The sequence below is a fragment of the Trachymyrmex cornetzi genome, unplaced genomic scaffold (assembly GCF_001594075.2).
Source record: "Trachymyrmex cornetzi isolate Tcor2-1 unplaced genomic scaffold, Tcor1.1 scaffold47, whole genome shotgun sequence".
Taxonomy (NCBI): Eukaryota; Metazoa; Arthropoda; class Insecta; order Hymenoptera; family Formicidae; genus Trachymyrmex; species Trachymyrmex cornetzi.
In genome coordinates this window covers 568,927-596,601 of record NW_017299509.1, presented here as the reverse complement: position 1 = coordinate 596,601, position 27,675 = coordinate 568,927, and the positions used below count along the sequence as shown (strand labels likewise).

The 27,675-nt window shown below is 38.9% G+C and overlaps 2 protein-coding genes across 3 annotated transcripts in view; one reads left to right on the top strand and one right to left on the bottom strand.

The window, feature by feature from the left end:
• Tdg (Thymine DNA glycosylase) overlaps positions 1-27,675 on the top strand; it is a 115,421-nt gene that overhangs the window by 56,317 nt on the left and 31,429 nt on the right. The window contains exons 2-5 of the mRNA XM_018513575.1: positions 13,878-13,945; positions 17,280-17,497; positions 21,928-22,238; positions 24,466-24,607. Of these exons, the coding sequence (XP_018369077.1) occupies positions 13,878-13,945; positions 17,280-17,497; positions 21,928-22,238; positions 24,466-24,607 (739 nt within the window). The remainder of the gene's footprint in view (positions 1-13,877; positions 13,946-17,279; positions 17,498-21,927; positions 22,239-24,465; positions 24,608-27,675) is intronic.
• Dnmt3 (DNA methyltransferase 3) overlaps positions 1-27,675 on the bottom strand; it is a 133,091-nt gene that overhangs the window by 79,018 nt on the left and 26,398 nt on the right. The window contains exons 2-3 of one of the 2 annotated variants that reach the window (XM_018513572.1): positions 13,653-13,696; positions 1,264-1,311 (exon numbers count right to left, since the gene is read on the bottom strand). In XM_018513572.1, coding sequence (XP_018369074.1) covers positions 1,264-1,311; positions 13,653-13,696 — 92 coding nt within the window. The remainder of the gene's footprint in view (positions 1-1,263; positions 1,312-13,652; positions 13,697-27,675) is intronic. The other variant, XM_018513573.1, reaches the window with a different exon arrangement.

Sequence of the window (27,675 nt, the reverse complement as noted above, 5' to 3'; positions counted from 1 at the left end):
CCACTCACGACACGTTCTTTCACTAATAGCGGCCTCACCATAAGTATTTGAGAGCATTCGATGAGCCTCAGCCTGCGGCTGATTTCTTCATATTGAAGCAGAAAATTAAAACCTCTCGCAAATGATGAGAATTTGGCTCGTAAATTGACATTTTCAATCGAGAATAACTTTATGATGCAGACACAAATCGACTAATGTTTCTATGGGGTTGTGTTGGCAGATGCCCAAGTTTATTGTATGACGTCTATGATCTATTTATTTCGACCATCACTTACCGCTAAAGCCATCTGTAGGAAAACGGCGGAAGCAAAGTTATACACCTAAATAAAAACAATCCTAATTGATATTTGGTCCTTAATTGGTATTCGTGGATCCAGTATACTTTAAATTAATGTATCTTTGCTTAAAGTTAACGTAATTGAACGTTTTTTGAAGATGAAAAGGAATAAAATTATTTAATTCAGAAATTGTGTAAGTTTGTCAAAAATATTTGATACAAACAATTTTTTACAACGTAGCTGAAGAAAACGTTCGGTTTCTCCATTGGACCCGCGAATATCAATTAAGGTTAATAATTATTAACAAGTTTACGATTAAATGGATTAATTGTTATGTAACTGTAAAATATTGTTTTATTTTATTTATTTTGCACAAATTTTTGTTGCAATCCTCAAGAAATACAAACATCGTGAAGAAATTTAAATGAAAGCTTTGCTACTAAAAAATATATATACTGAAAAATATTTTATTTGTAATTTTATTCTTTCCTGTATTTCCTACATTTTCATTATCTGAGTAAATATCTATAAACAATTAGTCATTTATAATATTCTTAATACTAAAAATTTCCAAGGTAACATTATCTAATTAATATCTCCATGATGTTCTTAAATATGTCACTTGAAAATCTCACTTATCTAGAAGTTTAATAAAAAATGAAAAAGCATGGTAAAATCTTTATCAGGCAAATCACTCCATTATCTATCACTTTTCACCAAACTTACTCTACCAGTGAAATATTATTTTATTCTAGCATTTAAATAAATAATAACGTGTTCAAATATTTATATTGATCCGTCTTAACCATCCATGATATAACGGATTTATGAAAAATCTAATATTTGCCTTTAATACTCTCTCGATTCAATACGACGAATACGTCTATCACATCTTTTTTTATAGATTTGTTAGACGATATTTTCGATCTGTTAGATTTCACAGATCATTACCTCGACATAAAGTAAACAATATTTCATTACTCACCGACCGACGCTCAGCGTCGAAGTTGGACCGGCGTCGAACCACGTTCATCTGTAAAACGCAAACGTAACCGAATTACAGCAGCGCACACAAACAAAACAATCGGCACTAATTGCAAGACAATTGTCACGCGCGCGAAATCAAATTCATAAACGATCGATTTCGGTGACAATACTTTAAATGACAAAAAAATTACTCACCTTGCGGTTGCTCCGACATCGTCCAACATCTCCCGTTTCTCTCCCAGACCTCCTCTTTCTCTAAGATTTCCTTCAATTCCTTCTCAAGCTTTCTCATCCTCGTCGCACTCGCAACATCACTCACGAAAGTACGGCTAATTACGAGCACGTGGCACTTTATACGACATTCCCGACTTCACCTTGTACCATGATATTCACGATGGAGGCACAACACGGACGATCGTCTGCGACGTGAAATTCGACACCAACCGATTGATGGATATAACGTAAGGTTAATTTATGACCGAGTTTATCAATTAAATCACGCTACGACTCGTAACCGATGCCTTCTATGGCGTCACTGTGACGGTAACAGTTCGTTAAACAGTCTCGCCAACTTGATACAACGTGAGTCAAGTTAACGGCGTCCAAATGTACCGGACTCTGACGAAACGTACCGGAAATGTACAATCGGGACTCAACGTCCGAAGATGCATTTCGGACGTGAGAGCTTTGAGACACGAACACACGATGAATAAATCAATAGATCTTTCCATTGCTTTCCCGACACCCTCGACACGTTTCGTACCTCGTTTCCATGCTGTCCTGCTATGTGTTTCGAACAAGCAGATCGTGTGAAATGCCTGTTACGTCGCGACGGAAGAGCGACACGAAGAAAGTACGCGCGAACAGGAACTGCGATCAACTTGATATCCAGCAACGTCGAATTTCCGCGTCCTGATTGATAGATATCGCGACGTAAGATTAATTCGCGCCCGAATTTACTGACTAAATCATGCCGCGACTCGGAGTCAATGTGTGTTCTATGCGACGTTCCGTTGAGACAGCAACCCTATCTTGAAAAGGTACCGTGCTATCGCGTAAATTAAATTAACGAAAATGTACAATTTACGTCGACTCTCATAGTCGATTCTTATATCGATATAAAATCGTCTCAAGTACAGTTCGCGCAATTAGTGCCTTCCAACTCTATTTTAGCATTGCGTGTTTATTTTCACATTCATAGCCATAGTCGAAATTGCCGGAAATATGCGAGTTTCTCCAATCTCTATAGGCTGATCCGTCTATATACTTATAGTATAGCTGGAACATTCATACGAGAGAAGTTGAAAACTTGATAGAAAGAGAAAAAAATAATCGTGGAGTTCTCTTCTTTTCTAACAATACGATTGATAGCTATAAGTTTATGTTGACTAGGCATAAACGTGAAGATCGAGAAGGTAAACGCTGTGATTCACCAATGAACGGATGTTATAGAGTTGGAAGGCGTAATTAATTGCGCAAACTATACAATCTAAAGATGTAACTAATCAGAGAGCTGCATTAGCATCTTAAGACATTACTTGAAACGCTCTTAAAATAAAAGCGGACTGTAAATACCGGCCAAGTGATTCTTATATTTGAAGCTGTCTTAAGTATAATCTTAAAATGTCATAAGCTAATCAGAGGGCTGCATTAGCATCTTAAGACATTACTTATAATTACTCGAGACGGTTTTAAAATAAGAACGGACTATGAATGTTTTAATGTCGTGTAAGCGTGACGTATTTTAGACGAGAAGCCTCGCGAAATGCACGTACAACGAATAAATAGTCGTTAAATTACGCCTTTCCGTTACTTTTTTCCGATGTATTGTGCTTCGAGGCTTCTGTGCACTTACTCTACAAATAAACCTCGCGCGAGATATATTTTCCGGAACAACCGCAAAATGTCGAATTGTAAATAATAGGCCTGTTCTTTCTAGCTCAACTTCTCGCACGGTTCATTCTTTAGATCTGTTTCTATGGTTGAACTAGTATACACTTTTGTAATACAGCTTAAAGTGAGATAAATATATATTTGATATTTGGTGAGAGCAAGAAGGAGAAAGTTCTAGAGCAGGAAAAAGCCGACCTTATTTCTTTTCACATTGGAGAGAAAAAGAGAAAATACGAATTGTGCAAGAAGTTCATCTAAAAAGAACAGGTCTATTGTAATATTGTACGAATCGCGACTTGTCGTTATCGCGCGTCGAAGGAGAATTACACGGAGTACATGCCGCGCCGACCGGTCGACCGGAGCAAGTCTCGCCATACGAATGTAAACAAGACAAAAACAACGGCCGGGGCCCTGGGTCGCCCGAACAACTTTGTATACACACCAATCGCGTCGTTTACCATTCGAAATTCGACGTTGTGAAATAATCTCAATTCTCACACGTTTTACCCGCCGGGCTCGAGTCTCGTCGCGAGAATGCGAGAATAGCGAGGTGTACATGCACGGGTGTGCGTGCGTGTTTTTACGTGTGTACTATTATGTACGCTATGTTACTACGCGTATGCGATATAGCGTGAGATCGCATGAAAAACAAGTGTCGAAAGCGCAATACAAAAATCAGTCCACCGTTGGAAGATATTTTGTAGCAAAATACGTCGCGGGTGGCAAATTGATAGCGAGCTGTTATTCGCGCGCGACAAGAATGCATTCGGAAGCTCTTGTCGCGACCGCGTTTCGAGAGATAATAACACCGCGACGCAACGAGGCACGCGCCTCCGTCGCCTACGCACTTGAGCCGCGCCGCCACGCCGCGCCAACGACACAAAGGTAATGACGTAAACACAACGCCGCGCCGCGCAATAGTCTCGCTGAAGTTGCGAGAGTGGAAGCACCGAGTGTTATCGCGGACGAAATATTTGGCGCATTAAAAAGTATATCGAAACGTTCCGTTCCTCGCGTTTCCAAGTGATATGTACAATCTTGTTTAACTGACGTTTATCCGATTAATAAAATGTATCTTCGCTTTGATTGAGAAAGTATTTATAAATTACTGTTTATATATTGTTACTCGTTTCGAGAGAGGAATGATATTGATAAATTCAGAATCATAATTTTACAGAAAATAAAGATCGACATATAATGCGACAACTTAATCTTGTCCTCTTAGTTAATTAAACTCGCATTTGACTCTTCTCGAAATGTAAGAAATTGGATAAGAACGATTAATAATAAATCAGATTCTGGATATAAATATCTTTCCGATTGAAACGAAAATAGAAAGCTCGTCCTTTGATTGAATATTATTTTAAGAATTTTTTCGAGAATTTTTTAAATATATTTCCGATTGAAACGAAAATAGCGATCGTTCTTTAGATAAATATTAATTCAAACATTCTTTCAAGTTAGAATTACTCGGCTGTTGAAATTTGTGAAATATGTAGGAAGATAAATATTTTACACACAACAGTCGCAATTAATAAATGATCAAAATTGTTGTAATGAACGTAATATATGTGCATAAAAAATCAATCGGGAAATAAAGTTAAGTAATTAATAAGTAATTGATAGATGACAGATTGATACGCGTGTATGCATAATCATTTTACATCATATAATTTTAATTATATATAAAATGAATAATTGTTGTACAGTATATTATAAAATCGCAATTTTATTATATAAAATTATGTAGAAAATAATACTGCTGTATAGAAAACTCTGATGTCCTTGGAATCTTTTACCTACTTAAATAAATCTTTGCGATCAATTTTTTTAATATTGTGATTGCAAAAAAATAATCTGTGTAGTATCAAATTCATAAATATTTTATAAAAGAAAAAATCATGAACGAACTAATAATATCTGTAAACTGTTTCATTATATAACTTACATTTTTCTATAAACAATTTATATTTAAGTGCGCTGATGGTAAATATAATAGTCTAAGTTTCCTTAAGTAATAATGTATCCCGAGATGAATCATTCAGTGGCTTACAGCACGAAAATCTACCATTTAAAAACTATGCACTTACACGCGGTATGCCCTTACAACGTTTCCGCGGATATAACTTTTTCCTCGCTTTTTTTCAGCTAGTCGCAACTTTTTCGTAAGAGAGACGGAAATGCGCGTGCTACAATTATGAGGATTAGCAGTGCATTTTAACAACGTAATTTCTTATGCGATAGAAGATTTCAGGGAAATAAACCCCGCTGCAAAAGAAGCTACTAAATGTACTCAGCCTTTTGAAGGATAATCGATCGTTAGAACGACTTTCATTGATCCCTTTTTTTTTATCAGTTTTCATTAATTTTTCTAAAAGATTCTAATTCGGTGCAGTCTTATTAAATTTTTTACGTAAATTAAGGCTTAGTTCAACTAGATGTGGTATAACGCCTGCAACAAATCGCATTTCTTCTTACATCTTTCACGTAGGAAATAATTTTTATGACGATATGATTGCGTTTACAGTTTTTTAAGTGCTCGCAGATACGGTTAAAAGAAACAAATAAAGCGAAAAATGTAGTGAATCGCAGACTCTCTCGAATGTAATATCGATCGAAATAAACTCAGAACTTTTATCGGATATGAAAAAAGATCATGTTGAAAAATAATATTTAACGTTGGTTGCAAATTATATTTCATGTCATGTTTCCAATATGTCTCGTTTGAAAAGCAGCGTGAGAGAGTTTGTGTGTTGTTGTTGAAGGATTCCTTCCCAGTGACAATTGTGACAAATATAGCAACATAATTGAGTGTAATTTAAAAATCAAAAACTCGTCCTCAGAACGGCGAAAAAATAAAGTAAGAGAGAGGTCCCCCTCTTTTTATTTTGTCCTTTCTTCTTTTTTAACGAGGCCGTCAACGGATAAATGTTTGTTATGGAAGTGCAACGAATGATTCTGACAACTCACGGAAGGAAATAAATCTAACTTAGTCCGCTTCGGTCGTTTTATCGAATCGTAAAGACTCCCAGAGCTGCAACATTTTACGTAACTATTTCGCCGTCACTCACTTTTTTTCTGTCACATTGCAGTTGTCTTTCGCAGTCGCTATAAGACACGTTTGTCTACCCGTTGATCGCAAGCAGCACGCAGAAATTATATTACACGTCAACTTGTATAATTAAAGTATCAATTCCATTAGAGTATCCTTTGATGCGAAACGCAATAAATCCAGTTGCGTGAACACATAATTTATATAATATGTTAAACACGCGTAGACGTTATATCGCAATGTTGTAACTTTTAAACGTTTATTCATGTAAGACACGCTGATAAAAAAAAAAAGGGAAAAAAATGCAAATAATTATACATCTAATTACCGCGATGCATAAAAGCAAATGTAAAATTACTTCCCGCGACTGTCATTGTGAATTTGATATTAATATGCAATATAATCGTAACATCGATACTTTATTTAACGGAAGGATAAATAGATATAGATAAACTGTCAGCGGGGAGGTATGCGCTTGTCTCGTATAAAAATTACAGCTAATTTAATAATCCTAAAATTGATATTTATCTTCGATTCGATCATTAGGATATTTTACACATATTTAATTTCACATTCGTTAATTCTTTACTTTAGTTCACCTTGTACGGCAACTTATCGGCGCGTATGCGCCATGCGCGATGCATTCGAAGGTTCCTTTGACACGAATAGATAACAGCTGATAAACGAGTTAATTTGCAGATACGCCTTTCAAAGACGAACGTAACTGCACGTATGAATCACTGTGTTGAAACAGATCTTGTCGAATGTCACGTTTCGCTCTGGAGACAAGATAAATGACAATGACTGAATGGTCCGCATCATCGGCATTAATTTTGAAATCCGTCATTATTTCCGTTCCGCGTATCGCAAATTGCTTTAATGCACTCTACGCGATACTATTACGCTATAACGTACTACTCGCGAAAAAAAAAAGAAGCTCGACCTTGAGTCACATGGTCTTGACGTAAGTTCTTTAAACATATATATGGAGAGAAGAGAGAGAGAGAGAGAGAGAGAGACTACGAATTTGTTCTCTGTCGCAGATTCTTACGCGTAATTTAGTAACTGGTTTTGAGGCTCGTATTACGAACAGGAGCACAGTTCGCCGAAGACGACAAAATGCGCGAGGCAAGAAGGCACGTGCTGGCGCGGGAAACTTTTTTTCCTTTCATCCAGACGCGGCCGTGCAATATTGATAGACTCGTCTCTAGATAATGGCGGACTATTGCGCGGACTGTAATTGCACGGTAGAAACGGTTTAAAGCCCCGTTCGCTCTCCCTCCACCACCGCAGATAACGTGCGTGGAGAAACGGCGACGACGAACGGTGGATTCCTCTCTCGGGCTATGATAATTATGATATTTAGGCCCCGCGACTTTACGTTATTACCCCTGAATTGGCCGTGAGTCGATTTCTTCTGCCTTCTTCTTTCCTTCCTTCTTTCAATACGCCGATCGTGTAAATTCGCGGTGAATATAATGCCCTCGTAGTCGTCGTCATCGCCGTGCGTCACGCATGTGATCTGAGGCAAGACACATTCGCGAGGAGACAGTGTATGGTTAAACAGGTTGAAATCATTTGTGATACCCGATGCTTTGCCAATTACGACGCGGGCCGACCGGCTTATTACCCGCGAATGTGATATTAATTCATCCACCAGAGTAAGAAATAACGAGATCATAAATAGCACATCGATAAATAACGCGCGTATCAACGACGATTAATTAATGAATATAAATTCGTTCTGTTTCCGATTTGCAGTTTAAAAGCTGTCAGTATTTTTTTTCTATACAACACATACATTTGTTATTAATATAAAAATATTTATTATCCCCTTTTATGAAAATAATATAATTATTCAATAAAATATATAACAGAATATTTGTTTACAAGCGGTGTTGGTAATGAAAAAGATTTAATATCATCGAGTAAATTTTTGCCGCAGATATAAAATAATAAATGAATGTATAATAATAAATAAATATTCGTATGTATGAAAAGATCCTGCTTATGCTTGTTGAAAATTAAAACTGCGAAACACTCATCATGCGCCAATAAATAAATCTCGGCATCTTTTACACACACACATATATAATATATACTCGTATGTATATCTCAAATAATTTAATGATGAATAACAGAATGGAACAAATTAAATATTAAAACTTCAATTACACAATATCGAATGTCTAGATCGAGATTCTGTTTGACATAATCACTGTTGTTACAGAAATTTTTGTAAATTCCATAAGTACAATCACATTTAAAAGACATAAATTGCGTAATGGACCCCTTTTTGTCCCACTTTGCTCCACGTCATTGAAGAGATGCGAGGTAAAAATATATTCGAAAGGATATAAATATTCTCGAGTGATAACGTTTAAAACTGATATCGCCGATAAAATGCCACGCTCTCCCATATTAATGCGTCGACAACAAAAACATTTTTTCGCCTATTAGCTCCGGTTTGGCGGCTCGCGGCGCTAAAATGATATTGAATGTGCAGGTATGAAATTAAAATGGCTCGCGTACAATACACACGGCCGCCGGCGCGTTCCTGTTTTCGCCCGCGATTTCGAAAATGCGCATCCGGATTTTAATATATAGACGGAAATAATGGAAAAGAGCCGAGATATTAAATATCGTCGCGCGTGCCGCGATATTTACGTTTAGTCTCGCGCAAAATATTTGCATCGTCGTTGCATCCACGCGGGTGTATTACACGCGTATCATATGAACCTGAAAACGGCAACAACAACAATCTGCGCTGTCGGGAGAAGGCACGACCGTTGTGCTGCTGCAGCCTACATCGCCGACCGACGTCAATGGTTCATCGAATGACTTTCCCTAGTGTCGGGTGACAGAGCTTTTAGAATCCATCCATGAGTAAACCAACCCGATGACTGCAAACGTATTACTACTATATCCGAGGTGCCATCCCCTCCCCCATCCCCACCCCCTGCCCCCTTATTCCGCTCTCCATGGTTCTCGAATCGCGTGAGGGTGTAATGGAAATCATTTACCATTTTATCATGATGTATAGATATATATAGATTATATACGTGTATATATATGTACACATATGCTTCATTAAATCCACTATTACTTGACAATATATTTGTGCAACTGGACATGGAGATACATGCATATTTTATATCACATCGTTACAGCATGAAATGAATATTCTTTTAATTAAAAACAAAATAAAAAATTGGTATTATTTCTCTAGTAATTTTTTATACATTTGTTAGCGTAAATATGTGATATAAAATTTGCGAACGTAAATAGACAGAGCAAAAAACTTGAAAGAGTGTTTTCGGAAATATTTTTTCAATCTTTTTCCACGAAAATAAACGTGACATTGTCTCAAATGAAACACACGTCTCTTCGTGGAGATGAGATCTGATCGCGCTTGATTGTATTCGGAGACAAATTAAACCGCTAATTGCGACTTCCCATGAGGATAATCTCACCTCATTAGATAATCCTGACATTGCTGCACATCGGTTCTAATCGCGCGAGGCTCAATAACGTCAAAGACCGTAATTACCCGATTCCGCAGCCGTTCGGAATGAAGCTCGCATCCGTACAAGTTCGAAACGCGAGATATCGAAAGCAGTAGAGACATGGTCTTTCTCTCCATAACTTTGACCTAGATTTTCTATGATTTTATCGTTGCTCTTTCGAGCTTCGTTGATTTTTAAATTAAAAAAAAAACAATTTACTTTAGCTACTGCGTTCGAACGGTAGAAACTTCGTTAAAAATTATTTGCAGGTACGTCTTATGTCATATGTTGTCGCAATGATAATTAGAATCGCAGAGAAATTTGTTGGTCTCATCCGGGACACCGCATAGATCTCAACGAGGCACATCCTCTTTTGCAATACGGAAAACAACAAGTGATTAGTTACTTTCAGGATATAATTATACGTCCGCGTACGTATGCGCAACGCCGTCTCCGTAATCTTCGCTATTTATAATCTCAATGGCATTCCCGTCGCTATAGCTATACGGCAAATGATTTTTTTGTCACTGGGTCTTCTTTTAAATATCGTCGACGTAATTGTCGTCATTAAAACAGCCATTATATCTTTTCGTTTTCCATCCAGAAAAAAATGGTGAGTAATATTTTTAAAAACTATTCTAACCGATAGCTTGCATATCAAACGTAAAAAATCCGCTCGCACACATTTAAAGACGCAGCACAGACTTTTGCATAACGCATAAGCGAATCGACCAATCAGAACCCTTCCTTTCCTCCTATCTGAGAAAAAAGAAGACTTAATTGGTTGATTCTCTTATGCACTATTCATTATGTGTTGCGCAAAAGTCTGTACTACGAGTATTATACTTGAATGTACACTGAGAAAATTTCTGGTTAAGAATAAACGAAGCAAAAGATTCTGATGATATCAATCAGAATTCTAGTTATCTCTCATCTAGAATTATAATATAATATATAAAAATTGAATAGATTCCAAAGAATATAAAGCTGAAATAAGTGAGATAATAAGCCAATAAGAACCAACGCAAGATGTCCGCGTGTAAAATTTCTTTGTATCATACAGATTCTGTGCAGACTTTTCGACCTTTGCTTTGGGTCTTCTTCAGTGTATCACTGAGATAATAATTTCATGATCTCGCATGCCAATAATTTAACAGATTTGTTGACCTTTTCACAAACACTTGATGCTTCCAAACTTTATTTCTTTATTTATTATCGTCGCTTTTATTTTGTACATATTGTCTATTTATGTTATACGTTCGGCTCCGTTGTTCTCTCACAAGCTCATAATAACTCGCAATATGCACATTGGTTGACCATATCAGGATATCTTATCATAAATTTTCTATTGTAAGTTTTAATTTATTGACCATTGTATGATTAATTTCATTTACAGTAATTTCACTGCGACTTTTTTTATCGTTTTTTTTACAGTTTAATTTTACTAACTATTTAAGTATTCTACCAAATACTAATTGTAAATTAAGACGTTTTATTAATTTTAACCTTGGATTTCTTATTCTGATTATTTATTTTTTGCGACATACACACAATGAGAAAAATGGTCTGGTTGGATTAAATAGTAATTCTGATGGAAAATGGACACGAATAAGAATTTTCTAGTTAAATCTATTAGAATTCTAGTTGAGTTAACTAGAATTCTGATATAATTATTCTGGTAAAAATAAGAATTCTAGTAGATTTTTAGAAATATTGTATCAAACAGAATTCCGATTATCTCAACTAGAATTCTAATAAATTTAACTATAAAATTCTGATTCGTCCATTTTCAATCAGAAATTTTTTTAACAAATCTATTAAATCATTGGCATGCGAGAGATCATGAAGTTATTATCTGAGCGATACACCGTAGAAGACTCGAAGCAAGAAACGAAACGTCTGCACAGAATCTATATGATATAAAGAAATTTTACACGCGGACAAAATTCGTTTTCCAATGTAGGTAACGTTTTCTCGTTAACCCTTTGGCCGCATATAAAAATACGCATATGCGTTTATAGCCAAGGTGACATACTCTTGGCGATAAAGAAAGCTCTAAGAAACGATCAATCAAGGTGTCGATAATCTACATGGGAATAATAAACATGGCCAATGCACCGTAATCGCGGTGCACACGCTTGCCTAGCGCATTTTTAAAAGAGGCATGCGGCTCAACAGTGTCGCGGCGAAAAGGTTAATTCCAGTTAAAGTTCAACCATGATGTTTCCGACGAACATGCGGTGGGCTGACGATCAGGTATCGATGCTTCGCAACGTCGTAACGACGACACGACACGTTCCTTCGCTCGGCTACGCGCGATAATTAAGTGTCGCCCGACGACGCTCATCCCGCGCGGCCTCTAATATCGCGGCCGTCCGATAATATCTGTAATCCGCGCAAAACGATTTCGACGCGCGTGGCAACGGCATGAGCGCGTAGCGTGCCTCATAATTAGTCGGCAGACAGAGGGACGACGGAACAGAGAGAGAGAGAGAGAGAGAGAGAGAGAGAGGACACCGATCATAATTGCCGTTCGCGCGTCCGCGGCCGGGCACAATCAATTAAATGGTGCGCGCGTTCACCATCCGAGACGGAACAAGGCCTCCCCCCTTGGTCCCTGTTATAAATCGACATTCCTTTTTTCCCCTTCGAATAATCCCTAATTGAGTGGTCTGCATGTATATCGGAAAGATAAATTTTGAAAAATCGACGTTGCACCCATGATAAATGCAAATTGCCCCATCTGCACTCCGGGATTATCAGCGCAAACATTAATTTCCTAGAATTTATATGTTCTTCTCCGCTTTTTTAAAAAAAATTTCAAAGTACTTTAATAAAATAAAACGACGCTATCGTGTAACCGTTAAATAAAGTTGCGCGACGACGTGCGTTATCGTTGCATCAGCATTGTATTTAAATTGTTAATGCGTATCTTTATTACCTCGTCCGTGACGTAATCGAGATCGATACGTCGTACAGTTGAACGTAAATTAAATGATATTACTTTACACACCTTATCGTGCTTCCAACGGATTTTTTAACGTACGCAACAATAATTACTCTTCGATAACCGCCGCCGCGGCAATGCTTTTTAACTAACTTGTACGACGCTTCTCTCTCTCGCGAAGTTTTAATGAAATGAAAGGAAAAACTCGGGATAAAGTTGAAGCGCCATGTTACGTCACATGAACTAAAACTTATAAAACTTGCGGAGTCTTCATCCACTTGTCTTGTCTGTGTAATAACTTTAGGAAATATACGGCAGCGGGATATTTGCGTGATAACCGCGTAAAGAAATTAATATATAAAAAAAAAATATAAAGTGTGTGTGACATATATAATCCAAAATCGTGGCACGAGCGTGAACGTAAATTAAAGCGGAAGAGATTTACAATCCCTTTTTGCTACCGACATAAATGAAAACATACACAAGAAACTATCTTGATAAAGGACAATCACATTACGGAAATTTTAATTAGAGAAAAACCGTTTCCGGGGCTCTTTCCCTTTTAAATGTGACAGGGAAGAGATAACTAAAAGAACATTACAGCTAATTTGAAAATTAATTAAATTAAGTACCGCTTTCGTAATGGGTTTGTCAAATGTAATATTCGATATTTTCAATATCAAAGGAAAATTCGATAAAATGTTAAATTATGTTGGAAAAACGCTGACAAAAGGATATTGAAATAATACGTAATTAGCTCCTAGATTATTGATTGGTCATTTTAATGAGAAGTTAAATTTACGAAATTATATGTACACACATGCTTAAGATTGATTAAATAACTGTACGAGGAAATTACGGTAATCCCATTATCACGTTTCGCGTCGATTTTAACTATATATACGCGGCACGATGCATAATATGTCCGACAGACATCGTTAAATCTTAAAAGATAGCTTATCATTAAATAGACAATCGAACAGTATTACCTGTTGCTGCGGAGCGGCATACTGGTGATCCGAAATAACCGCGTCTGAAAACCAAAAACATTTCACTATAAGTATAAAACGTGAACAATAATACTTGATATATATTTTTACTGCAATTTTTATTCTTATTTAATTAATATCATTTTATATCGCAAACATTTATTATTCAGAAAAAATATCTTACGAGTCTGCGAAAAGTGCTCAAGATTTCGTTTTTATTTTCAGGTATCCATCACCGGTGCAGAATGGAGGACCAAACGGCACGACGACAATGAGTTGCGCGAGTTCTCAAGGTAAGAATAAAAAAGACCCCGCGCGATGTTGAACATTGCGGTGACATTGCCGCGGATCTCGCTCTCTCTCCGCAAAAGATTCGAAAACAATTCCGCTAATTCAATATGCCGCGCAACATTCGCGCGTTCGTTGCATTTAATTACTACTGACCGCGTACTGGCAATAAAGCCGCCGCGACTCGCAATAAAAGTGGAGAGAGAGAGAGAGAGAGAAAAAGAGAGCCGCATGCCGGTGCTCATTAATTAGCGGGTCCCGAAAAAAATTGCCTGGCAAAATTTTCTTCCGATTAAATTAGCGTTGCATTAAATTTATTGGCTGAATTCTCTTTCATAAACTGGCGCGCGAGCCGATCGCGTGCGCGGTTCACGGCTCTCTCGCTCGCTCGTTCGCACGCACAGTCCTCATACGTGTGTAATTTGCAAATATCAAACGTCGGGCGGATATTTGAAAATATTGACTCTGGTATTTTAGCCGGGCTGCGGCGCGGCCGGGCGGGCAGTCTCTCGGTGCAGAAGGGGGGAAAAAATTATCCGCCTCATGACGATTCAATATCGTGCGATTATCGCGGCAAAAGGATATCCAGAGAGAGAGAGAGAGAGAGAGAGAGAGAGAGAGAGAGGGGGGGGAGGTATCCATGCACGGATCAGATACAATATTAATTTTATATTTTTCGCTACTGTGTGACACAAGCCCCGCGTGGCGAGTGAGAGAGAGAGAGAGAGAGAGAGAGCCGCGCGCGTGCGACGAACGTGCGGTCGCGGCGACTCATACATACGCACGTGCGTGCACGTATGTACACGCCGCGCACTGCAAAAAGCTCGTCCCCGCGTTTATTCGCGATTGCGAGCGAGCCATTAAACAGATTCGCATGGAATTTCACGACGAAAAAGGGTCGGCGAGCGCGCACGGGCGCTCGGAAATTGCGCGGAACGCGCAATCAATGAAAAAGCTTCATTTCAACGCGAGCTTATTACGAAATTAATTTTCATTATAATGGGATTCTCACAAGTATCGCACGCCTTTCTATTTGCGATACTTTTGCATCGCGGACGTTCGCCATATAGATACAGAAAACACGTGGCACAGAAATTTCACGGAGGTTTTCATGAAACGCGGGTCCCTTTAAGTGTAATTTCAATTTTTGCCATGATTTTTTTTTAGAATAACAAAGGAGGAGCGGACTTTCAAAATGCGTTTTGTCTAAAATTTGTAATTTTCAGAAAACGAGAAAGAAAGAAACTCGGCACACAAGAAAATTACGCACTTTACAGAAAATAACAATACATGCCAATCAGATGTAAAATATTAAACAAAATTGTTAAACAATTGCTAAAAATGTTAAACAAATGCATTTTGTTTGTCTCTAGTCAAGAAACATATTCGAAATGTCTATGTTTTTTCAATATATAAATTAACGATGAAATAAGTGCTTTCTGAACATCTCAGAGTAGCTTATAATACGAGTATTTCAACCTTGAACCCTACGCACTGATCTCGTAAGTAAAAAATAAAATTTTGGACAAAATGCATTTTAGAATTGTGCTGTTGAAAGATTATTCGATGAATAATTCGACGGTGATTCGCAAGGAAAAGCCGAATCCGCTAGCAGATAAAGCGGTGTTCGCGAAATCGTTTAGATCGCGAAACCGTGTTGATATCGCCGACAATTGGCGCGAAATTGTAAAAAAATATATCCCGAGAGCGAGACCGATCCGGACAGGTTGGCGCACGTTATCGGCGATGCGTGTGGCGGGCGCACGACAATCGTGCCGAAATATACGCGCGGGGCAAAATCCGAGGCCAATTACAAACACGCCGTCTCACCGGGCTGTCAGTCATCAATCCGTGGAATATTTTTCTCTGGGTCAATTGAACAATTCTACGCGTCGTCGGACAGCGAGCGGATGGGCGCGAGTGGGCTGGGTTTTAATGTATTTGCCGTTACCGGGGGCTTTCAACGGCTAACCGGTAAATCTTCTGACGAGCGATTAACTCGTTTCTCTCGGTACTCCTCAGCTATTAAATTACCATCGACGATACCGCCGGCAATAAAACTTGTTCGGGGTGATACTAAACTGAGCGAAAGGTTGCGGTTCGGCCCAAGGATTATACAATAATCTTTTAAATCACTTAAATGCCTCGTTTATTTATTCCTCATCAAATTATCGGTATTACTTTGAGCTTTATTATCGCTGTGTATTATAGAATTGATGGACAATGTCTTTAATGACGTTTCATTCTTCACTGCCAGCTGCTTCGACGTGGTAAGGTACTCATTTTTATATCGGATTAAAACTATTTTTCACAGTTGATGAAAAAAAAAAAAATAGACAAGATCTTTCGTTAACGAGCAATTAAATCAAATGAAACGTAGATAAGAAACTTTCGTCAGTCAATAAAAATCATTTCCAACTCTTGGAACTTTATCTGAAAAGTACGAAAGGTTATTTTGCACAATCTTGTCAAGAATTATTTTTCATCGGTGATACACAGCGGTAATTTCATCTCGACGGGAAGCCGTAGGAGAAAGTTACAACTTACCGAGCTTTTTCCCCCGATTTTAAAGCCGTAGAAAAGATAAATTCGATCGTTTGAAAAAGTTGGCGAACAAATATCGAAAGTTCGAAGCGCGCACTTTGATCCCGGGCAAACCGCTCGGTAGCTGTATCTAGCCCGAGCAGAAAATTCAACTGGTGCCTGTTTACCTGTAGCTGCCGAGATTAGTTAGACGGTACTCGATGAGTCACTCATTTTGCCCTCTCGGTTACGCGGAGGAAGTATTTCACAATACGACGAGATGAGTGACAGGAGTTTCTGCGCGAATTAATAGCGCGATAATTCGGGCTAGTTAACGTGTACGTACGCGGGAGGAAAATAGAAGAAACACTTGGGGAATGATTAACGAGCCGTCAGGGGAGTCTGATGTCTGTGTTGGGCTGAGGAACTAAAATTAGGTGAAAGAAGTCTTGCTCCACGATTTATCACGATGTAAATGTAATGTTAATAGAAGTGGTGATTTAATTAGTATTTTTTTCGAGCATCAGTAAATTGTAGTTCACTCAGCACTCTCAAGGTTCGCTCCAGCTTCAGTTGCTCATTCCGCATTTTTTTTTTTCTTAACCCCTCACAGAATGAACTCGGGGGGAGGGGATGAGGAATTATTATCGCGCGCAGCTATAAAGAGTTAATCGCCGCAACACGTTGTCGCGTGAGAAAATGTTTCGCTCCACGCGACACCCGGGAGGCTCGAGAAAGCTCCCGGGGTGTCGGGGACGATGAGAACGAGCTCCGAAAATCTAAAGGGCGTCGCCCTGTCCTTGTCTCTGTGTGCAGGGGTGATGGTGAAGCAGGAGGCGAGGGACGACGGTTACGAGACGAGTCCGGACCTCGAGATGAGGAGCACCGGCGGTGACAGCAGTCAGCAGTATCACACGCCGCTGACACCACACACGCCGCACACACCGCACACGCCGCACACGCCCCTCACGCCGATATCGGCGACAGCGCATCAACCCCAGCAGCCGGGCTCGACCGCCTCCACCCTCGGACAGGTGAGTTTTTCATATTCGCCTACCCCGCAGCCCCCGTTCCCTCCTCCCTGCTTCTTCCTTCTTTTCCCTCGAGCTCTTTTACGTAGCGACCGATAACGAGCGACTCATTGTTACCGCGATGTCTCAAAAACAATCAGAGGGGATATCGGAAAGTATCTCGAGAACAGGTGTATCTCTCTCGTATCGCTAAATCGTTACGTTTGAGGGACTATAATTGAGACGTTTTGCGGCTGAATTACAACGTTGAAATGTCGGGAATAATGCTACGCTTGCAGAATATGTATATATTCGTGTGATTGCTTGTAATTATGCCGCGAGGTTGCGTGTGATGGTCGTACGGCATATTCTCAATCGATCTTACGTCAGAATTTTGGATTATATATAACATTTCATCTAATTTGCACTGACATAACAAGCTGAAATTAACGCTCGTATATTTTCGATTATCTACGCGAATGTATAAAAAATTTAAATCCTTGATATACATATATATATAAAATATATGATATAATTCGAAACGATTAAATACTCTCTTTTGTAATAAAATAATGCTCGTGTAACGCATTGATAATAATATAAAATTTACTGTCCACATGATACGATTATCTCGAAATTCTATAACGCGATAAAGTGCGCGATTTAAAATCTGTAGATCAGAGACGATGATATTTATAAACAAGTAGTAATTAAATAAGAAATAACGCGATCGAGGTCGATATGGAATTATGATAAATCTTTGCGATCGGATCCGCGTATTGTGACGTATCTTTAGCGATACTCGATAATCGATAGAGAAAATGTATGTTATTACGTACAAGAGAGAAAAAAATGCACGTAAAACACCAAACTTATTAGCCAATAAAAAACGCAGACGATTCTCATTAGGAACCGCTGTATTGGCGTATCTAGCACCTCGCAATCAAAATTATGAGCAATAAATTGCAATAAAGACGCGCGCAATCGCCACTCCGGGATTTTCGCAATGCCGCGCGCAGCGATTTGCATTTTCATGTTAGTTTTACGATCTACTTACGCAACATTACCTCTGTTGCGGTACAATGAAAGCCGTGGATGGACCCCGCACGCGGTGTTACTTATTTTCCACTTAATACACGGACGAAAGATCTTTAAACGAGTTGCTCAGCGAACGTTTATATCTGTGTAATTTCTTTGATTGTTACGCGATTACAAAATTTAACGCAAAACGTGCGATGAAAAAATTTCTGTTAATAAATATCACGGAAATATAATTTCATGATATTTCAGCGTTCCACCGGTTTCACGTTGTTTGATGAAAAATCCTTTTATATTTTTATAATGAAAACCGGATTCATTAATGAAAGGAAAAAAATATAAATTAATTTCTTAGAGAATTTTTCCCGAAAGATAGTAAATTTGAATGACACATTTCGTGACATCTATGTATTTATACATCTGCATCAAGAGGCACAACATATATAATTCATATATTGCGAAAGAAATACAAAAAGGGAGTTATTGCATCCTTCCAGCGGCTTTTGACTTTTTCGCATTACAACCCGGCAAAATAAAACTTTTACAAATGTGATTCGGTTGAATATTTTGACGGTGGTAATTTTCAGGGATTTCAATCAGAACGCACATTTTCCGCTCATGAATTAATTGCAGGTTGCCCAGCTCCCCCAATTTGGCTATCGGCGCTATCGCGCACGAATTACAGAAATTTCATCCGATATTAAATTGCCATTATATCCGCAAAGTTGTTATCCGCTGTCGGGATCGATAGTCTTTTTCTCGAAAATTATCTCGTGACGTGACGACCGATCGATCTCGGTTTTACCGGCTCCTCATTTTAACGAATGAACGGCCGACGAGCGAAGCGAATTTCCGTTGATCGAATTGTTAACCGTGAACACGTCCCGGATTTATCGAGTTCGCATTATCACGCTCCTCTTTTCTCGATCCTATTTCACATTGTTTTACTTAACCCTTCCCTAGATTCTGTGACGTCCAATTGTTTCTGCGTAAATGAGCTAGACGTTCATGATATAGATTTCTTTTTCCGAGACAATTGAAGAAATGAATAGCTTAAAAGGAACGTCACTTTCACGAAAGTTGCATTATCTTTATAGAAACAAAAATTAATAAAATCGAAATATTGTATATATATATATATATTTCAATATTTTTCTTTATATAATTGATTTTTTTCTTTTGAATGTAACTCAATTATTGCTTGGGAAAGAGACAGACGAGAAAAAGAGGAGTTGGATAAGCGGAGGTGTACGTTTGTTTTTATTATCACAACGGCGCGACGGATATTTTCCCGAAAGGTATAGATTAATGGCTCTTCAAATCGATAAACAAACATCCTTTGCGCAATGTCTCACAATAAAACTTTCCTATATTTACCTATTTTTTAACGTAAATATTGTGCTTTAACATCGCCGGGTAAAACAAATCTGTGCGTTGTTACATTCGCGACACTCGCCATGGTCCTTTTGTTTGCAAATAATAACAATGGGGCATGCGCGCACGTATGTTCTTATCGTGTGGAATATTGTCGGTGACTTTCGAGCGAAGCCCGAGCCCTGTGAAAAAGGGTAGGGATAACGTGTTATCGGTAACTACCAGTCAGTGCGGCTCTTATCTTGGTGGGATTTCGACCTCGATTTCGCAGGGTTATCACCGGGTCAAGAGCGCGGGGTACGCCGACTAGGAAAGTACCATATAGTCGGGAGATCAGGTCGAAAATTGCAAACGAGGGTATGTTTATGTGTATTGCGATAAAAAACCTCCGTCGGATTCACGTAATCTCTTATGCTTTCATTTCCGTGGGCGACTGGGCGTTGAAAAAGCAACGGGGGTTCTTTCCCCGGGTGAACATTAAATAATGCGACTCGTTGTAAAAGCACTATTCTTCTTATATATTTCTGAACGAAAATTGACACGGAAATTAGACATTGCGTTTTCGCCAATTGCACGAAATATTTTGCATCCACATTTGCTGAAATGAACAAATGATGGCGAGATCATTTAAAATTAAGAGTGGTGAATATGCGAATATCGATACGCTAAATTATCGCGTTATTGACAGCCTTCAGAATACAATAACGGCTTGTTGAATAATTTCTGATTTCATCGGGCGGGATAGCGCTTGAAGCATTTATTTTAGTCCACGATATCGGATTTTTGCACGAACGTCGAGAAGAGTCAGGGAACAAAACGTCACTTGGATACCTGTCGCGTTAATCATCTAATACGAACCTCGTTAATATCGCCACGACAAAACTCTATCGACATAAGGAACTTTCCAGATAATTTGACCTCCTTTATATTACTGACGTGCGCGTTTCACATCTTGTCAGATATTCAATTCTTATAGAGCTTGTCATTCATCCCAAGTAATTAGCTTATGTAGCCAATGTTACGAATCTTTCTCTATTTTTTTCTAATTTCATATTCAAAAAGAGGTAGAAAATCACTGAAACCTCAGTTGATTTTAGCTAATGCAAAAAGCAGACGGTACAAAAAGTGCAACGGGAGAAGAACGGTGATCGCGTCAGTCCGTAACACGCGCAATTTGCAAAAAAAGAGACACAGCTGCACATTTTACAACCGCGAATGGCTGATACGTTGTACGTGGCCGCGTATTTTCGGTCCATGTGGCAATTGCGCTATTACTATTTCCCCAAGGGCATCAAGAGAGACAGAACAGGGAGAGAGGGGGAGATAGAGACAGAGAGAGAGAGAGAAAGAGAGAGAAATATACATACATATAGCGCTGGCTGGGATACGTACGTTTTATGATCGCCACTGTACGTGTCCGTGATCGTCGGTACATGTTTTACGTCGGGATTGTACGTGCTCAGGAGAAATTTCATTTTTCCGCAGCCGACCACCTGCGAAACTTGCGGACGCGACGAAAAATTTCGCGGCGTAATTTCGAGGTAGAATTAAATTAGGCTGGAACATCAACCGTCATCGCGATTCGAGATATCACAAGGATAATTCGCCGCGACTGGTGCGCCAGCATTTTTCTTTCTTTCGGCCGCATGTATTATTCAGGAAAACGCGAGAAATTCGGTCAGTAAATATACGGTAATATGGTCTACCCTTAATATCGCGATGAAGAAACATCGCATCGGAATTTATTGTGAAATATTGGGAGCCTTATAATTTTTCATAGATTATATGTGGATTATTTATTAGATACGGTTTACGATTTTTAATTATGAATCGAGATGCTCCGCAGAATTGAAATATTCAACGAAGAAACAGAAACGTCAAACACTTTCTTCCCATCTTCCGTCCTTGATCTCTAGCACTTCCGTACCATTTGGTTGCGGAAGTTCCAAAATCCCTGTATTATCCCAGCGGGACACGACGGCGCCGTCGTATATATAATAAGCTGGACGTATCTACCAACGTCTGCTGACATTCTTTTCCAGGTCGCGATAAAATGCGAGACGCCGGTGGACCCATATTCGTTTGTCGACGAAGAGATGTCGATGGGTGGCATAAGGACAGCGAGCAGTCCAGGCGGCGGCGGCGGCGGCAATCCTGAGAGCATGACGTGTCCGGGCGGCGCCCAACCTGGGCTAGGTACACCCACGACGCCGCCCGGGGCGCTGTCCGGGCCACAACATCATCAGATGAATCTTGTGATGAACGGCGCCGCCAACGTCAATCCGCAGCTGGCGCATCAGCCGAAGAAGCGAGGCCGCAAAAAAAAGTCGGAGATGATACTCACCCCCGAGGAGTAAGATTCTAACATATTCATAATGTATAATCAATTCTGATTTCTCGTCAGCAACTGTGATTATACTAATTTCGTCATTCTAAATACAGTTTCGCTATTTTGCGAAAATTATGTACTTTTTGTTACAATTCAATTACATATTTGCGTAATCTTGACAATTTTTTATTGGACACAAGGCCCAAGACGAGACTCGTCGGATACGTCGTAAGACTCGCTATTTCAGAAAAATTTTAATTCAAAATCGTAATAAAATAATATCGTTCACGGGCGTGTGAAATTGACTGCGCAATGTAAAGATTCATTTACGGTTTCAATCCTTTAAGGATAAGCATCGTGAAATCATATTTTCACGTATAGTTTATACCAACGTGGCCAGAAGGAATTAAGTCAAAGTTCATATTAAATAACACTTTACACTTTCGCAAAATTGAGTTCAGAATTTACTATCTATAGTAAAGAAATATTAATAATAATAATAATTATTATTATTACAAGTGCGTTAATGAGTACAAAGAGGAGCGGAGCTGAGAAGGAACGCGGACCGGTCACGAAGCCGCGACTCAATATAACCAGAGTTAGTTATATATTTGCATGCAGCCACGGTTAAAAATATCCGCTCTGCTAACAATGTCCGTCTGACCGGGCACCATGTTGCTGATCCGATGGGATCTTCAGTTGCGCTTATTTTTGTGAAGCCGGCCGAAAACTTAAAAATAGTTCCGCATATTAAGAACGTAACACGATCAGATGCGTGCCGCTATTACGAAGATACGTCAGGAGATAACGCGATCATCAAGACGTTAATTGAAGATCTTAAGAGAAAATTATTCATGCTCTCTTGACACGTGTTGTACATCGGTATGTCCATTTAATTGAATACCTCGTGGCTAAACACAAAGGCCCATTATGCTTACGTATAATAAATATTCTGCTCCATTCCCTATCATTTTTTCACGAAATTGCACGCTACTGTTCCATAAAACTTGAAAGGAAGAACGGCCTACGCAAATATATTAATTAGCGTGGTCAGTCATCTATTGTACATCTCACTGCTGAACTATGCTAATTAACATTTTTTATTTACACAATACTTTAACTCACATTAAAGTTTATTCGCGTTTATTGACGCTAATATTCAAAATATCAAAAAATTATTTTTATAACAATATTTTCATAACATTTTTTACAAGAAACCATGTCGGAAATGTTATAACATTAATATTAATCGACAGACTAATGGTTTAAATTTACAAACTGACACGGAAGCCTTAAGCCAAGCTTACATAGAAATACTTAATTAAGTATAAAGTTATTGTTTTCAAGACTGACCCCTCTGTTACATATCAGCGTTTTATTATCGGAGTGAACGTTATGACACTGTCAAGACATGCTTTTGATCCGTTCCGAATTTTAATCTCTTATTTTAATTTACGATGACATTCTGCAATTATCTCGTGATTTACGATGTATCATCATTTTGTTGTGACCTTGTTGACTCCGTGAGCACAATTTTCATTTCTATCGTCCTCTATAATTTTTACCTTCTCCAACGATTTTTTTTTAAATTTTAGCTTGAGTCTTTATCGCCACTCAGCTTACTGTGTTGGATAACTTGTTCTTACCTCGCGAATGCTCCACAATGGTCGCATATAAAAGGAGAGAAAACTGTAGAGAGTAAACTCTGACTGTGATTTATTTATTGCTGTAATTATTAAGGTTATAACGCTGAAGATGACTGAAACAGGAGTCGAAACGTACGAAATATGATATTACTAATTAAATATATATCTCGAAATCTTTAACAACCAAAGATTGACTCCTATAGCTTTCTATATGATTTTTTTTACTGTTTGTTGTATTTTCATAACGTTTTATTACCCAAGTATGTTTTGTTTTAAAAAAAAGTAAAGTTCGTAAATTGCATTTTGCCATCGTCATTTTATCTCGCGAGATCCGAGCTTATTCATCCCGACGTATTCACGACGGCTTACAAGTCCCAGGCCGATACAAAACGTTACATTGTGTTACAGTGTCACAAATCGAAACGCGAAGTGTCCAAGATGCGCGCGAGTTCGTCGGCTTGACAAAAAGCAAACGCGGAAAGCTCGCGTCCCCTGCCGATCGAGAGAAATAGTTGCGCACCTTTCGCTGAATCGTATGACGCAGCATAAAGGAATCCAGCGTATTATTAAGGCCCTCTGTAGCCACTTTTTTTTTTTTCTTTCAGAGCGGAACTCGCAGAGGCCAAGAAACGTGCAAAGACGTACAAAGAGAGGAAGAAGCACGACAGGTTCGACGGCATGCCGGAAGAGGAAGTGAGCAAACGCGTTCTACCGGACCACCTCACCAACAACCTTGACATTATTATAGTAAGTCCATGTATAATTATTTCTAGAGACTCTCAAACAAGAGTTTGGACACGAGCCGAAGTTTTGTGTAGAGAGAAGTGGGTTAACAACAAAAGTCTGCGAGAGAGAAGGACATGTATTTACCGTTTCTTTCTCTTCCTCGTTCTGTTGTATCTTTTTTTTTATCTATTTCTCTCTCTTTTTCTTTCTCATAAATTATTGAAACATGACTAAAAGTGGCTTTCTTAAGTTCAGACTCTCATTAGAGGATCTCTATAATGTTTATCAATATTTGAGAGGAAAAACGTTGGAGATATCATTTTGTCATGCAATACTCCAATCGTTACGCCAGGGTGAAAAATTGCTGATGAAGACTCAAACCATGAGTGGAAACGTTCAAAGTTAAGGTTTATATATTTAGTATTAAGAAAAATTGCGCTAACTGATAACCAGCGTCGACTCCTATTGCCTGTAATACATATTTTTATGGTTTTATTAGTTAATTTATTTAAAGAAGTTTGTAAAAACTTATTAGTTTTTATATTAATTTGTAATTTGTCATCTCTATAATTATCTCATACTCATATTAGTATCGATTCATATAAATACGACCTAAACTGACCTACGACTTATGGCTGTTCTTTATCACGTATCAATATTGCGTCATCTTGTCAAGTCGTGTAAATTTCCGGAGAACATTCTATATATCACGTATATAAGCGCGGCTATAACATTACATTAAAGGTGCTTTAGACAGCTAACAATAGTTATACATGCGGAATACCAGATAGAGCACGCGCACGTTTCAAACGGATCATCCAGTATCGATAAATTGAATTATTCGCGAGGTTGTCGCGAATCGTCTCGCACTAAATAAGCGACGTTTCAATCCCGCGGCGTTTCACTGCCGAACGGCAATAATAATTCATTAAATCGCGTCGTAACATTAACAACAATAAAAACATCAATTTCACCGGCTCACGCATTTCTACGGGCACACACACCGCGTATACGCGCCACGGAACATAATTTATAGCCCGGCATATATCGCGGCCGTGCGTGTCATTTGTAATGCCGCATTACCAATGCGCCGCGATGTCGTTCTTGATCGAATGACGGTAATTAATCCGATACGCGCGTGCGGCATGGCACGACCCGACACTCGGCTCGGCTCCGCTCGGCTTTAACCAGCGCGAGAATCCATCTTGGAGTCACCGCCGCGCGAAAACGCGAGGATTCTCTGCACACGGCAACGACAAATGGCAATCGCCGCCTCCACAACAGCCGGCCTAATCGCTTTAATGATCCGTGTGCGATTCGGTTATCACGCGGCACGCCGGTCATTGCGTTCCGTCAGCACAGAGAGAAAGAGAGAAGCGGAGAGAGCAAGAGAGAAAAACTCGCGGTTGTCGCAAATTCTCTCATCCTAAAATTCCATGACTTTTCTCTGATTTCCAGGTGGAATTCCATGATATTCCCCGACTTTCAATAATATTTAACAATTTTTTTGTATTTTCGTTCTGACTTGGAAATGGTTAAATATTTTGTTGAGAAATTTATATAGCGATATAAAAATGATGATTAATGTTACTAATTGTTTACATTTTTAATTGTTAAATTGGTAGTAAGGTGTGATGATGAACGTATTAAATGTTTTTAAAACTGAAAATTTTTATTTTCCCTGTTTTGCAAAATTCTCTGACTCTTGCCTGATTTTCCTGACCGCTTTCAATTTCCCTGACAATCCCGTGATTTCCCTGATTTCCAGTTTTGTGGCAACTCTGAAATTGTTTGACCATCCGGCTAGGTTCGCCAATGTTGGGAAACTTAAATTTTGGTTGACTCTCTTCTTGTCTTTTTGCAAAACTAGAGAGAATTAAAGGAAAGACTAAATCTAATTAGAGGTTAAGCTTAATTAACACGGCGAAATCACAACACAAGTAAGTTATCGATTGTTCAACAGCACGAAATATATTTTCAGAGATGAAACTGAATCGGAATTGCTCTCGTAAAATGAAGAGTATCGTCAGACTTGATAAGTCAAATCGTCCGTCAGAGAGAGTGTTATTCTGAATTCGTCGGCGGATAAAGAATCGACATTGCGATCGGTTGAAATCCGAAAACAATTTCGGACGATTCTGTTCTACGTACGTGTCATTTTCGTCACCGCGCGTTAGCGTGATCTTTATTGAATGCAAGCGAGAGAATGGGAATTACGTTCTCGTTACAAACGCGACGACCCGCCGCGCGTTGATCGATCACCCGATACCGGTGTAAACGGGTATAAACAGTTTAACGGGTGAGCATCATGGTCATTACGAGTGATTGTTATAATCCGATATGCGGCCGTCGTTATCAAAATTGGGGTGACTTAAATGACGGAACCGAGAGGCTCGTAACGATTTCAGTATTTTAATCGTATCACAACATCCCCGCAACGTAGCTTGATTTATATTCAACCCCGATTCTCTTTAGAATAATGAAATTGTCATATTTTTGACAGCGCGCGCAATTATGTAGTATTATGATGAGTGAGAGCGTATTATTGAAGCAATTTGTCGATTAATTTAGTGTACAAATATTAAAAATTTAATTACTATGGTATTACATGTTCTCCCTGTACGTCTCGTGGTGCAGAATCATTCCAAAAAGCTGAATAAATTCCAAAACTTGTTGAACCCGATCATGCATGAGTTTTTTCGAGTTAACTCGATTTCGCAACGCGCGTAATTTAGGGGTCACTCGCGAGGTTATTTTTTTTTTAAGCATTCAAAACGTCGCTGGTAAACGAAAGAAAACTCCAGATCGTTCTCATTCTCTTTCTCCCTGTAAGAAAGGGGGCACGCACGTTATTTATCGCAAAATAAGGCACGAACGCTGTCGGCCATTTTCATTCGGGGAGTCTGTTAACGCGCTCCACGGTCCATATTCATATATTACCCGAAACGAGTTGTCACCGTGGTCGATCATCCGTCAAGCGGTGTAAACGCTTTAACGGGCCGTGGGCAATTCGGTTATTACGCCCGACGTTGTAATCGAACGCAGCGGGACACTGTTCGCTGCTCCCCATAGAATGCACCCCCTGGTGC